The sequence below is a fragment of the Haliaeetus leucocephalus genome, unplaced genomic scaffold, assembly GCF_000737465.1.
Source record: "Haliaeetus leucocephalus isolate CR32 unplaced genomic scaffold, Haliaeetus_leucocephalus-4.0 Scaffold189, whole genome shotgun sequence".
NCBI classification, from domain to species: Eukaryota; Metazoa; Chordata; class Aves; order Accipitriformes; family Accipitridae; genus Haliaeetus; species Haliaeetus leucocephalus.
The window spans coordinates 788,198-803,476 of NW_010972625.1; the positions used below are offsets into that span (position 1 = coordinate 788,198).

Genomic DNA, 15,279 nt, shown 5'->3' on the forward strand with positions numbered 1-15,279 from the left:
GCTGTGTTAATGCAGTTTCAGCTGCTTATCAGCCCGGTCTCCAGCCAAACTGGTTTTTTGGGGTTTGGTGCCGAGTTCTCACCGATAGCTTCATCCAATAGGATTAACTTTGATTAGGCCTACTTGCTGAGCATCTGCCTGGAGTAGTCTATAAACAGCAGTACCTAGTCAAAGTTTTAGCTTTTTCTGTGAGCTAAATAGTACCTGCTCTTTTTTATTCTAAATTGTGAAACTGGCAAACAGCTCTGAATTCTTGTCCATACTGAAATGGACTGAGAACTAAACAATCTGATAAATATTTATGTAGCAAGGCAGCTATGACATCCAGAGGAGATGCCTGGTCTTGGAATACTTTTATTGTTCTCATTGCCATTTACTACTAAAATCAGGTATTTAAACCAACCTGTTACACAACAGCAGACACATCTCATGAAAAAGTTAAGTATTTATTTCTAACTGTTATATAGCTCCAGAGAATGAAAATTATTCTCTAGAGGAAAACAATTTATTCAACAAACACTTCCTAAAAAGTACATAACTTAACTGCCAACAAGAAGGAGATCCTGGTTTCTTCTCCACTGCTCCCATGACCCCATGCCTTCACAGAGCTAACAGCCTCTTTCATTCAGCAGAACATTTCCAAGAGAAACTGCTGTCCTCCTTTTTTGCAGTTGTGGCTGTCATTATTCTTCTTCATTTGGAAGAAACCGTTTTGCTCTGTCCAATTTGTCCAGAACCTCACTATAAAGACCAATCATCTGGAGAATATAAGCACCATAGTTGTCAACAAGGATGGATAAAGTTGTATCATTCAACTAGATAATACAACAAAGTGACAGGGAACAGAAGCAAGGGAATAGGTGGGAGACTATCACCAGCTTCTAAACCTAAAATTTCAGATTGATGTAAAGACTTTGGCACAGATTTAAATACAGTGGTTTAATTAAAATTAGTTAAATCAGTGCAACCTAACAAAGGTGGTTTTATTTATACTGACATAAAGCATAGTTTATTGCCGAGTTTTATATCAGTGAATAAACCTATTCACAGAATCACAGAACGGTTGAGGTTGGAAGGGAGTGATCTCAATTCTTATTGTCTTAACTGATGTACTTAAAATGGTATAAAAGCTGCAACCAGCTCTTGATTGCCCAGCTCGTGCGTAAGACAACGAACGATGACCGCATACACCAGCCAGGCTGCACTGTGTTGCAATCAAGGTAGGAGCACCAGCCAAAAACCATAGAGAGAAGCTTACTTGTGACAGAATAAGAAAAAGTGTCAATGCTTTCTGCAGAGGTACTAGCCCTGAAATTTCTCCCTCACAGGAAGTAGCTAAGCTACACCTGAAAAGATGAGCTTTAATAATTTTATTCACATCAGCTTAAACCCTATTCATAAGACACTAGATTATACCAGAAACCAAGCCTGAAAGTATTCATACAACAGCTGATTTAAGTAAACGGGTACAGCAGTTTGACTTTAGTGAAAGCAGGCAAGGTACAAGGGTTCTCCCATGGCCACAAATAGTCAGAAGTTTATTTCCAGTCAGCCATTTAAATGATCCTTCCAGTAAAAGGACACTACATTACTTTTTCTATTGTCTATCAAAACTCTTCTGGCCTCATTTTGAAAAAATCTTTTGGCATCAAGCTCTCCCAAAATATTTAAGTACCATGCTTCTCCTGAAACTCTTTAAAGATCATCTGTAGTGGTTTCTTCACCCAGATCCATATCTCAAATTCAGGCCAGACATCCAATCCCCCATCCTCAAATCCATCTGCTTACACTTACGTGGCCTTCGTAGCTTTTCTTCAGAGACCCTAAGTGATTGAGCAAACGCATTCCTAATCCACACCACTGCTCAGCTTCCTTATATTTACCAACAGTATACTGAAATATTCCTGTATTCCAGGCTCTTGTCATCAACCAAAGGATCTCCGTCTCTGGGTAAGCATCCTGGAGTAGCAAAGAAGCAGCAGCTCATCAGAAAATACTCTTACTTCAAACCTGACAAGTGAAGAGCGCATCAGAGTTCAGTTTTAAAGTGGGAAAACAGTTGGGTTTGGGGTTTTTTTTTCTTCCTAAGCAAAGGGCAATTCCTTCAGAGCCATCCTGTACTTCACAGCTCATCTGCACTACTCTCAAACAGCTTGTTTCTAACACGGGTAAGTCATGGTGCAATTACCTACTGGTAGGTCAGAAAATACAACTCTGTGGGACTGGGAATGATACTAGAATGGAATTATGCTTTCCAACAGCCTGTCTGCAGACAGGCTGAGCTTGCTGCCGCAGTACTTTCCAGTTTATCCAAATAGTACTGAATGGCAGGACATAGTTGCTCACTACAGATGAGAAGCAGCAGTTCTTACGTCTTCAGAATTTCTCTATGCGCTGTGGCAATGGCTTGCCAGAGTGAAAGCTGCCCTTATAACTGCAGAACGGAAGCCAGAGTACCCAACAATACTTTGAACCTGGTGGGGAACTGATTCAGTTGGGGAAGGGAAGCAGAAGCAATTATTTGCCATGCAAATCCTTAAGGGGAGGCTGGAAGGACTTCTTTTCCCTCTTTGATAGATACTTCTCATCCTAAGTAAGAGGGTGCAGAGTGAATTTTTGAACTGCAACATCCATTTCTGAATAGGAGGTATAAATCATGAGTGGTGTACCAGCTTTCTAACTGATAATGAACTGATGTAATGCCCCAGTGTCCACCTCCTAGCATGGTACCAATTAGTACCTGCTGCCATGAGCAAGACTGCAAAAGAAGGCCTTCTAGTACTGTGAAGTTTTGCTGTTATGAGTATCAGTCCACATTAACACTTCATTCATATCCCTCAACAAGAACATTATCAAAGTTATAGATGAGAACTTTGGTGAAAGGCAGGCACAAATGTGGACACATTTTGGGGGAAGTCAGGAACAGCATATATTTATGCCACTTCTATAAAAGAAGAGACATTCAAACCTGACTAAAGAAACAGCCATGCAACAGAATGAAGCTATGAATCATAGTATTGGTTTCATTAATCCTGAACAGGAATGCTCCTTAACTGATTTTTAGCTATGAAATTCTAAGTAGAAATGTCTGACTTCCTCAGTACAACTGCCTTCACTGTACAGCATTATGCTTCAGGCCTGAAAGGAGCAGCAGAAATGCTTACTGAAAGATTTTACTCTCCATATACCTGTCCTCACAGAAACAAGACACATGGTGCCACAAGTACTGACAGCACAGGAATCTAGTTCTAGGTCATTTGGAAAAAATAGTAACATAATAAGTTCCCAAATACATTTAACAAAACAGAGCTGAGAAAAAAGCAGGACCAGTATCCAAATTTTAGCTGGCTTTAAACTGATCTGGAAAAGTAATCTGCATTTAAAAAACTATATTCAGCATAAGAATGTAGAAAGCAAGAGGAAGAAAGATGGATGTTCTAGCTCAAGATGTTTCTAAAATAGGCACTGTAAATTTGGTCTTAGATGTCTCTAAAAAAGCCCTTACAAAATCCAGGGAAATTCATAATTCAGTCATAAGTATCCAAGAGGCATTTCTTTTGAGGTAATTTCAGTGTATCTTTTACTGAAGAAGTCTTAGCTGCTCCATATATAACACTATGCAATGTTCAGTCTACTAATGATTCTCATTCTGGAGAGAATTTTTTAAAAATGTGCTCAGAATCATCTCCCAATCCCTTGTTTTCCTGTTCTACTTACTGTGCTGCTAACTACACTCAGAGCATCTTCAAAGTAGTGCCACACCTCCTGCAGTACACAGGCATCCAAGTCTGTTAGTCCAGTTGGCAAAGAAAGATTAATCAAACTATGTAGGCATTTGCTGAGAATTGAAACAGAGCAAAAGAGGAAACAATAAATACCAAGTGCACAAACAGCTTCTTTTTAGTATCAGCAGCACACTAACTTACGTCTCTATGATTGTCAGACAGACATGTCCACCTTGGTGCTTACTACACTCACATTCTTATAGCAGAAACATATCTTTTCCTAGTATCAGATCTCATTCGTACAAACTATGCAAAAAGAGAGCCAAGAGCAGCAAGTATTTCATTATTTTCATTGCTGGGCTCTAAAGTAACACAGAAGGAAAGACATAATATTTTCTAGGGTGGTACACATGACAGCGAGGAAAAAGTACCTTTTCTAACTTCACCAACAAGAACTAATAGTCAGCATCCACAGAAAACCAGTAACAAATACATGGTTTCTGAAAACAGGTCTGTCTTTCTCGGCTGAAGTGAGAAAGGCAGTATTAACTGTTGCCTTTGCCCAGTGGCTACTGCAAGGAACTTGAAAAGGAGGAAAAAAAATCCTTCATGGGACACAAATGAGAAAGAAGGACACATACCAGGTTGTTTTTCAGATTCCATAAGGTACAGCTGTTAGAGAGCCAGTTACCCAGCAAAATAAATCATGTATGTACTATGGCATCATATCACTAACTACAACTCATGGCTTTCTTCTCAGCCCTTAATTCCTCTTCACTTCATTGTCTTTGAAATACCTAGTTCACTACTGCAGGGTAACATTTGAAATGAACACCTTCCTCATAAGAAACAGCCACAGACCTCTTCTGGATCCAATTTTCATTTTTCTTCCTCAATTGATTCATTTATTGGAAATATGAATGTTTCAGAAAATATGCCAGGTAAATAAATTGCAGTTAACACAACCATTAGACAGTCATACTTAAGAGGCACACTGGTTAGCCAGCAAGAAGTGGAACCTTGCACATAAACTAAAATCCACTTTTTTCAAATTGCAGGTTTTATTCTCTGTCAGCATTTCCAGTCACAGGCTCATGGCAAAGCTATGTGATAACACTAACCTAAATTTCACAGCATCAATGACAGGCTGCTTTCTGTGAAGATTTAGTGCACTCTTGAGAGCTTTCGTACACAGTACAGGATACCGAGCTGGAGATTCCATTGCTAATGCTTAAATGCAAAAGAAAATAGAGAAGAAAGAAATGACTGGAGCCAGACTTTAATCTCATTGCTCACTAAAATAAATGATAGCATGTTGCCAGATTCCTTGTGATAAACAACTGAAATGAGATTTGCTTAATGCCTGGGCTGGTCACAAGCTAGTGCTTCTCTACTACTTTCCTACTGTGCACTTCATCAATGAGGACTACAAGGCAGAAGCACAGTAGGTTTCATAATTTACATGTACACACTACTGTTTACTTCTGGTGCAGCAACCCAAAAATATTGGGGGGAGGTTTCTAAAATAAAGAGTATTGTTTTGTTTGTCTCCTTGAACCTAAGAATCTGGATAGAAAAATTAGGCAGGAGCAGGATGTCAGTATGGTGTTTATAAGCCCAGGTGCATACTCCCTCAAGACAAGGGAGATAAGGAGGTGTTTATGCAGTCCATAGAATCCCCTGCAAAGATGTGCCATAGTAGCTCTAAATTTTACTCATCTTCCTTGGATCCTACTCTAGATTCTCAAGGACGCATGACTAGAACTTTGTGATGGAAGTATGGTACAGCATAAAGAAGTGCTATTTAAAAATTAACTACACTAACTTTAAGTGGAAACTGTGTATCTATCCAAAGTCCACATCCTAAAACTTCTGTATTGGGGTGTGAATCTGCTAGGGTCATTCTCTGGCCTTTGCCAGTTTGGAGCTTGTAAAAGTTTATCTGAATAATCTTTTCCAGACTCACAATCTATACAAATGTCTCACGGTCTAGAAATGGAAGGATGTCACAAATTTCTGGTTCATCATCCACATAATACGGTATTTCAAAATACCGATCTCCTAATGTTGCTGAGATCCTAAGCATCTTTGCTTTAGGACAAAATATATATGGTTAGACCCATTTTCTGCATGCTGCACAATGCATGATAATCCTGTTCACCCCAAATGAACAGGAAAGAGCAACAAAAACTGTTTTTCATGACTTGAAGAACTATGCAGTCCTTACATGCAATGATTTCTAGCGTCTTGACCTCTGTTTGTGGTTGCTCCCATACTGACTCCATAAGGTTGTGGAGTGTTGGATCATTCAGTTTGGATCTTGCTTCAAATTCATAAAGCAGCAACAAAGTGTCCGTTGGGTCTTTAGCAAAATCTCCTACAGAAGAGACAGAACTGCCTGTATGTAATGATTTATTTTCTTAAAGCCACATGGTGTACCATAAGGTATAAATTTTGCTTCCAACAGGCAGGAAAACCATCAAGGTACTCAGATTTAACAGGAGAGTAAGTGGAACTCTGAAGTAGCCTTGGACAGAAACCTCAGATGTCCAAAGCACAACCCCACCAACCACCATGCCTCGCCCCCCAAAAAACCTGGATTGTCTGTAATTGGCTAAATTCATGCAACCCTCCTAGGCAAGGTAATAGCTACTAGGGAAGCCATTTTCATAGATAGGTAAAAGAGGTACCAGAAGGCCAGCTTATGAAAGAAGTTATCATCAGCTTCAAATTTTTCTATAGGACTTGTCCCCTTTCTGGTAGGAAAGCCCTCAGGAAATCCTTAAACACAGAACAAGGGTGGCAGAACAGCAGAACTGCTAGGAAGGTGTCAACCTGATACAAATGCCAAACAATCCTTTACGGAACTATCACAAAGACCTTTGTTTTTACATCTAAAAGACATTCTCCGATTCCTCCAGGGCAACAGGCTTTTCACTAGACCTTAGCTAATGCGTGGACGAGTGAAGGAAGCACCAGGCTACCATTCCACAAAGCTTTGCAGGAGAAACTCCAATACGTTCCTGTACTGAGATAATCAACCCCTTGGGATTTTAAAGATGGAAATTTAAAAGGGAAGAAGTCTTCCTGAGCTACCTTTCCTTCAGTGCAAAAGAACAAAGAGAATCCCAAATCCAGGCCATATAATGAACCTTTCATTCTGAAATTTTAAGGGGGAAAAAACCAGCAAGTAAATTTCTTGACAGAAGTTAAATACTAATGCATCTTACAATGGAAACTCCATGGTGTCCCAAACCTATAACTGAAAAGAAAGCAGACTACAGGCCAGACGAGGAATGTCTAATGGAATTTTTCTACTAATATACTACCCAAAAAGTGAAGCATGCATCCTCTAGGCTAACAGTCACTCAGCATCTCAGCTGTCAGCTGAAAACATGCCAGTCTCCACGTAATATCTGATCTAAATTGACATGGAATAGTCAGGGAACAGAGGATGGGTTTTGGCACTTCAAAGGGTGGTAGCAGGACTTTCTGTATTCTGCAATGCCTTATATGGAAAGAGGCTAGTAAAACTAAGAGTGACTCCACTCTAGATCAAAAAGCTTGGCGTTTCTTAAGATTTAAGACAGAACAGCCAACCCAACTTCACTCTGAAAGATTGTTCCACACTTCACAGCACCTATACAATAAAACAACATACAAAAAACAGTAGTTAGCTTTGCCAGCTCTTTTACCATATTGCCATATATCTGCTTCAACACCCTTCAGGTGAGACAGCAATTCCATATGCCCTGTATTTTTCATTAATGTGGTGACTAAGTCTAAGAGTTACTTGTGCTGAACAGGCACACTTTGTAGCTTACCTGTTAATTTCAGAACTTTCCATATCTCCTTGCATGCCTGGAGATGTTGAAGGGCCTGAGTCAAAAGCTCTGTCTATTTTACAAAATTTAAGATGTTATTTTTGTCATAGTTTTAAAAGCGAAAGGAATATATATGTCACAACTAACAGGATCTTTATACCTAACTATAAAATAAGTTAAGAATCAACCTAATTAGTACATAATCTACATCAGTTACTGGTTTTTGGGGGGGGCAGGGTGGGGGTGGGGTGGTTCTCTCTCTTTTTTCAAAGACCTCCACACCTCAGACAAAGCCTCCTCACACTGAATGTTCCATTGGCCCAGAAAGAACCATACGGGTTCCTGTGGGACATCATTTATTTTAGCTCCCAAGCATAAAATAGTACTATTGAGACTGACAAACCACTAAATCCCAGAACACAAATTGCTGTGCATTGGTCTTCACAAAAGTAAGTTTCTACAACAATCACTGTGCAGCAGACTTCCGTACTTCCTTCAAAACTACTGTACATTTTCCTTAATCTTCTTACCACAGTAAGTACAACACCCCCAAAAAAGGATGTATGCATAAAAAACAAAAAAAAATTGTGAGCTTTATCACAACCATACTGATAACTACTTTCAGCAATGGCATAATCCTAAAGATGCAGTAATTATCTGCCTGACCAACCAATGTTTAGCAGCAGACTCCTTACATAATATATAAGGTAGACTGAAATTCTGCTAACAAAAAGTACTGCCCTTTGCTGATATAAATTTGTTCAAATCCACTGAAGTCAAGAGAACTAATTTACAGAAATCCAACATTTACAATTGTCTGGAAAGCACTAGGTGCATTGATTCCAATTAACTATGAAAGGTTCTCATGCTTACATTCTCAATATCCTGTTCTGAGTGAAAAAAACTAAGACTTCGAAATCAAAAGAAAAAACGCTACACTGATACATACAGAATCAGTTAACACAGCAACGCCCTACCTGTTCAGAAGGTGTTACTTGTTGTCTCCCCATTTCCAGATCAACTGCAGCTGCCATTAACAGGCATGTCTTCTGAGCAATTAGAACAGCTTTGTCAGAAGGACAAAACTGGGACAACTGACACCAAAAATAGGAAAAGGTAATGAGAATTCTGCCCATATAAAGCAATTTGCTCATGAACAGATGATTGCTGAGTCTCCTCTATGACACTTTTAGTAATCAGTCATGAATAGTATATATTCATTTTGCAATTTTACTTATACAATTACACAAGATTACTTAAATATAAAGTGTAAAGCAGTGTTGGAGTCCCCCTCTCTACAAACACATACAAAATTGACAGTGTTGGTAGAAGTTCTGTATGGAGATCAGGACTTGAGTACTTAACATGTTTGTATTAATGATACAGTTTCCAAACATCATTTATTTTAGAAAGTTCTCACTGAAGTCTCAGTTTCTTATTACATTTTTAAGCAACAGAATATAGTATGACAATAATGCTTACATTTTGTATTACAAGTCAATCTCCTTCTGACACAAGTGCACCATCTTCAGAGCACACAAGCATGTCTCCAAGCAGATACTTTATACAAGGATGTAACTTCTAACAGAACTAGACAGATGACAGTATTCCTCAATCAGAGATAGTACTAGCAAAAGTACATACCTTGAAAGACAGTAGAAAAAAATCCCTCATCTTTTCAGGGCAGCCCCTGAACTGTACAGCTAAGTTCCAAGCTAGCAAAGACATAAAAAATGGAGACTAGAATAAAAGTCTTCAACATTACAGGCATGCTCATCTAATCTCCAGTAATAGGCAGTTCACATTCTAAAATTCACTTTCTTAATCAAAATATAATCAACAGCTCATTTAACAACAGTAGGAAACACCATTATTAGTGATTTGTTAAAACAGTTTATTCATGCTTTCAAATTTTGTCTTAATTTCATCATAACCAATTATCCATTCTACCATATACCCTACCCACAAGAGCATGAACTGGAAGAAGCATTTTCTTATGTCAGTAAACAAAACTAGTATCTGAGTAAGTGTTGAACAATATTCCCAAGACAAATTTAAAAAAAGGAAAAAAAATCCCACATTCTGAAACATTCTCCATTTTACCCCAGCAGGGTCAAGTACATGGCAATTAAACACACAATTCTGATTAGTAAATGGATGAGACATCTAAAGACAATCAAATGATTTATGTGTGAGAATCTGACCCAATTAAATGTTTAGATTCTACAGTGACTTTGCAGATCCTAACTTTCATGTTAATTTATTCCCTAGGACATGTTTTTGTAGTGTCTGAATTGTTTATTCTGTGAGACTGTTGCCTTGGAAAGGTCATGGTCAGCACAGATTCCATTCACACTCATGTTACTGTATTTGACCTCTGCTGCTTCTCACTCTCCTTCACTCCTCTTTATTGGAGCACGGCTACATTGTGAGGATGTGTGCAAAAGCTCATCATGGCAGATGTCTTCTATTATTGATTTCAACTATTTTCTCTCCTGTATGCTCTGGCAGAAGCAAGAATCTGAAAAACTGCTTCAACCCATTACCCTATACTTATATTTTTTATTTATAGACAGCAAATGCACTGACTCCTTTACCAAAACAGTGTAACAAAGACTACTAAGCGAGAATCCAGAGACACACTAGGATAGGGCTTAGGACAGCTCCATGGGAGCTGCATTTCCCACTAGGAAACACTTTATCTATGATAATGTTTGCCATTTAGATTTCATATACTGTAGTTCAAGGCAAACTCCAGACTGCTGATTTAAGGGACTAATTAAGACAGTCTATCTGGGTGGCAGAGGTAAGCTCATCCTGCACCAATCACACCAGTACACTCATCTGAACTTCCTAACTCTTATTTTGCCTACATGAGGATATGCATACTGAGGATTGGCAGTAAGTTTTTTTTATTGCTCTTAGCAGCATTTGTTTTCAGATATTGAAGAAAACCATTATCCTTTCTATTTGCCTGATCTTAAATTTTACTTCTGTAACAGAGTCTTGGTAGCAAAGGGCTAAGAGAAAAATAGTGAACTATGAAGAGTTGTATCACAGACACATACAACAATTCCTGTGGTGAAGGGAATAATTATCAGCTGTGCCATCAGTCAAATAGAGCTTGTGTGAGTATTTGTCTTGATAACTGACTTAAAACATGAGTCATATCAGAGAGTTTCAGAAGACAGAAAATGCAGCAGAACTTTAAGACTAGTTAAGGCAGCAACTGCCAAAGGTGACAAGTTTTATAAAACTACTACATCTTTAAACACTTCTTTCTTCCTTAAGGCCTGGCTAAGTGGAGATGGAGGGGATTCAGTTTAGATTTTGAGAGTGCAACCTACCAACTTTTCTAAACCAGTGAGCTTCAAGGATCCTCATGTCCCCTGTAAATTTCTCTTCTGTGAAAGACTCAGCAAGTCTCTTGCGAGCTGCAGAAAATATGTTGTTCAATATGTAAGTAACACTTTTTGAGCAGAATAAAAACATTTCCAAATCTAATAACTACACTACAAAACACAGGTTTCCAAACCTCCCATATAATTCCTGATGAAGAGTTATTCTCACAACTTAAATCTAATATGCTTGACCAGAGAGGCTTATAAAAACCATCAAAAGGTGCCTCAAACAGCATTTTAGATAAGATATATAAGGCTGCCAACAAGTACTGCCTCTTCAAAGTTTACTGACACCAAAGTCTAATGCAGATGAGTTTTACTTAATTTCACAAAAAGTTGAGGGTTTTAAAATTTAATAACAGGTTTGAGGCCTTTCTTCAAGGAACCTTTAATTAATTTAATTCTAGTCTTTATTCTCTTCTCCTGGTAGCAGTAAGAATGGCTAGTGTAGAAAAAGTTCTACAATCTCATTCACTTTCTTGTCCAAGATAGGAACAGAGGGATAAAAAAGATTTAGTGAAAGTTAAGTATTTCTTCTGACAGAGAAAAGTCCTCCGTAAAACTCCTGTACCTCTTCCAGTGCAAACAAGACAATTCTTTTTCAAAGGACAGCACAACTTAACAGTGGGAACCAATTTTGACAAGCCTCTCCTGTCTTTCAGCAATTTACTGTTACTTCTTGTAGTTTTCTAAGCCTTCCAGGGCAAAAAAATGAAGCATTAACTTCATTTAAAAAATGTTCCTTTTTGAACAGCTAGAACAGCGAAGACCACCACTGGCATTTAATTAATGCCAGTAGAAAGGTACGCTGGTAATTCAGTTTACAAAACCAAACTTCTTCGTTTTGTGGTAGCTCTGCTACTAAAGATACTTTGTTCCTGCCAATGCAGTCAAAGTAGGAGACTGTCACTTGAGGCCACCCAGGCTGTGGCTTGTACCCAAATATCTGTTATTTGCATGCATGGCCTTATGAAGGATTAAAGGAAAACTGCCTAGAAGAGACTGCCCCTTTGTCTGAGAGAAGCTCCCAAGTACAGGCTTTACTAGAAACAGGTTTCCCAACACTAGCCTGCAAGCTTTCCACAGCAAAAACCTGTAGCACTTCACACCACATACCCAACTTCACAACACTGTTGAATCTCCAGTTTTAATTTTCACTGATTTCAGTGGCAAGTTGGGAACGTAGACCGAAATAAAGAGTCTAAACATTTGGTTGGTTTAGACTTAATCATATCACAAAATGTTCACAGATGGAAGAACTACAGAAAATGTAAACAAAAAAGCATACCCAAGGTCAAGTAAGTCAGCATTGAGTTGATATCTTCATCTCTGGAATGGAGGAAAAACTAAGTTTTAGAAAATGTTTGATTAACTTTCTTACAATGGAACACATTATTTATGTTGAAATACATCTCCGTAATTATGGATGTCATCATTCCTCCCCTGACAAACATCTCAGGCATTAGAAACATCTGGCATTTGAAGATGCAGAAAGAGTACTGAAGGCCTGCAAGAAGTTCTGTTATCTACAGCAGTGAAGGTCATTGTAGAAGTGCAGCGGGAGATTTTCCCAGTTGTTGGGGCTGCAGGTTAAACTTCAAACCCCACTGACACTACGCTGTTTTCTTGACAGTCAAAATCCAGCAGTACAGTTCTCCTACTTCTAAGCCAACACACCATTTGCGAAGTGGCTAGTCTTCAGCAAGGGAGGTCCCACTCTGAAGTTCTCACTCAGAACTTCTGAAAGATATCACATCCTAGCATCAAAGTTAAAGAGGTTGCTTAGTTTACGTTCCCCATCAAAAACAGCTCACAGTCTTACGCATTAATAAAAGAGGAAGGCAAAACACAAATAATTAAAGGAAAGATTATACAAGTAGAAAAGATGTTCCTATGTGATGTCATTAGGTCAAGTTTGGAAGTCATCTGGGTGGACTTTTTACTAGCAGAGAAACCAATCTCTTGATTACTCTGCAAGAAAATAAGCCCAGCAAGAAAATATTACACCATTTGTACAATATATCCACTGTAAGAAAATGGTTTTGCAAATAGACTCACCTTTTCTCTTCATTTTCTGCCATGAACTTTGACAACATAAGACGAACCAAACATCTAAATATGAGAAAAACAAGCAATGAAGAAAGAAGAAATTTTTTTCTCACTGTGTACTTCGCCCTAATTTTCCAGAAAGGATCTCACTTTTCTTCCTTATGCTATCAGCCCATGGAACTCACAGAAGAATTCGAAGTGTCAAACTGAGAATAAGATTATACTATTTCCCACCCTATTGCCTTATTTCGTATATCACTTTGTTAAATCATGTAACAGTAAGTAAATAAAGGTACTTTAACAAAGGCTTTAAGCAAATATTGGAATAAATACATCTGTCTCACAATATTTGTTTTTATAAACATGATGGAGTATTTCAATAAGAAGATATTGCTTCATCAGAGGATACAAACAAACTGTTATTTTCACCAAATATATTGTTGCAATCTCATTAGAGTCACTGTTGGTCATCTGTTCAAATCACAATGTAATCATAAAATTCAGAGCAACTAATACTATTTGCTTGGGAGAGACTTGGAACATCTGTACATATTAAGAGTTCAGGCCTGAGGTACATCTGCAGCACCAAAAAGACTGCTAACTAATCTTTCATCTAACCTGTTTTCCACCTTCCTCAATATAATAAATTATTTTTGAAAAAGAAACCACAAAAATTTCTCTTTCCTTATAAATATACTGAATTCTCACTTTAAAGCTGCAAATAATTGTCGGCAGTCTTGTAAATGTTCAGACAAATACTCCAAAGCTTTGATAGCCACAAGTTGTTGTTCATTCTGAAAATAAATTAAAACATATTTTGTATAAACTGCACTACCTCGGTTACCACCAAAAAAACCCCCTAACCTTAAAGCAACAGCATATTCTAAAAGTCCATGCCATTTACTAGCAGGAAAAAGAACAAAGGACTCTGCACAGAAGACCCTCAGAGTCAAGAGAAAACCACAAGGAGAGATCACACAATTTCATGCACAAAGAGCCTATGGCAAGAACAGGATCAGTACAGGCTGGCAAGGCTGTCATGCCTTACAGTGGTATGAACAAAGCCTGAAAAGGCAACCAAAACCCTCTTCTAATTATGCCAATGTAATCAGCCAGTTCAGACATCACTCGAGTCACCAACCAAGCAGCAAATAGGAGGGACAAATGACTTTTCAGTCTTTTCATGGTTGACTTATGTGTATGTTGTACACAGCTTCCCCCCTAGCACGTCAAAGATCAAGTCCCAGGGGCAGAAAAAGACGTAACATTCTGCTAAGGAGAATTTTACAGAAATACACCATGTCATTTCCAGATACCAACATTTATAACTCAGAAACCTTTATTTTCCTGAAGAAATATTAAAAAAATACAATTTCTTTATATGTGAAATAAATTTCTACTTTGCATTACACAACACGTTTCAGTGAGACCTTGGTCACAGAAGCATGGAATACTTAGAAATGCATGAAATACATAGAAATATTAAAAGTAGGCCAGGTTACAGAGCTTACAGCTGTCCTACTTATATCAATATTGCAAAGTAAAGACAATGTTATCTGCTCTACCTCTAAAGCAATTTGGGCAGCTAAACTCAGGAGGTTAGTGCCTGTATTTTCATCCACTCTCAGCTTGTCTTCATGTTGAGATAACTTTTCTGCTAGCTTCCCCATTTCAATAACTGCTTCCACAGCTGAAATATACATAGGGAAAAATTAATTTTTTTTAACAGAAGCAATTGGAAGGTGAAAAGTTCTACTGTTTTAATGAGGCTTTAAAACAACTTATGAAAGGCTGAATTTATTTTTTTAATATGAAAAACCAAGACAAGAAAACCTGACCATACCAGCACTTCTCAACAATTACGCATTTCTTCCTAGAGAGGTGCCAAAAGGCTTTCCAAGCTACTAATCTAAGGGAACAAGGATGCCATACAAATGAAACTCTATCTCACATCCTTAATTTTGTTCTGCTAAATAACTGTTTGTCACCAAAGACAGAAGACTTTCTCTAATACATCGTCTGGGCGTGATTCCAAGCTCCCACATCTTGGCTTGTGCTAAGGGTGCTGCTGGTTTTATGTTCACACTGTGCTGTGGTTCCCACTCTATATTATGCGAACAAATTATGCTGTCATTAAAAAGATGTATAGAGAACAATTTATTGGCACAGAATATTGGCACAGAACTCATCGGAAAATAAGCTCTGCATGTTACTCTGTATTCTAAGTAAATGTAGACTATATTTCTCAATTTCCATTTCTTGAGCTAAGATTCTCATTAA

General features: G+C 38.1%; 1 protein-coding gene across 1 annotated transcript in view; it reads right to left on the bottom strand.

The window, feature by feature from the left end:
* Window positions 1–620: 620 nt before the first annotated feature.
* Window positions 621–15,279, bottom strand: part of TEX11 (testis expressed 11) — a 33,957-nt gene continuing 19,298 nt past the window's right edge. Inside the window, exons 17-29 of the mRNA XM_010565332.1 lie at window positions 14,565–14,689; window positions 13,708–13,793; window positions 13,009–13,062; window positions 12,239–12,279; window positions 10,897–10,983; window positions 9,194–9,264; window positions 8,527–8,643; window positions 7,550–7,622; window positions 5,953–6,102; window positions 4,847–4,955; window positions 3,718–3,838; window positions 1,795–1,959; window positions 621–758 (exon numbers count right to left, since the gene is read on the bottom strand). Of these exons, the coding sequence (XP_010563634.1) occupies window positions 684–758; window positions 1,795–1,959; window positions 3,718–3,838; window positions 4,847–4,955; window positions 5,953–6,102; window positions 7,550–7,622; window positions 8,527–8,643; window positions 9,194–9,264; window positions 10,897–10,983; window positions 12,239–12,279; window positions 13,009–13,062; window positions 13,708–13,793; window positions 14,565–14,689 (1,274 nt within the window). The 3' untranslated portion in view covers window positions 621–683. The remainder of the gene's footprint in view (window positions 759–1,794; window positions 1,960–3,717; window positions 3,839–4,846; window positions 4,956–5,952; window positions 6,103–7,549; window positions 7,623–8,526; window positions 8,644–9,193; window positions 9,265–10,896; window positions 10,984–12,238; window positions 12,280–13,008; window positions 13,063–13,707; window positions 13,794–14,564; window positions 14,690–15,279) is intronic.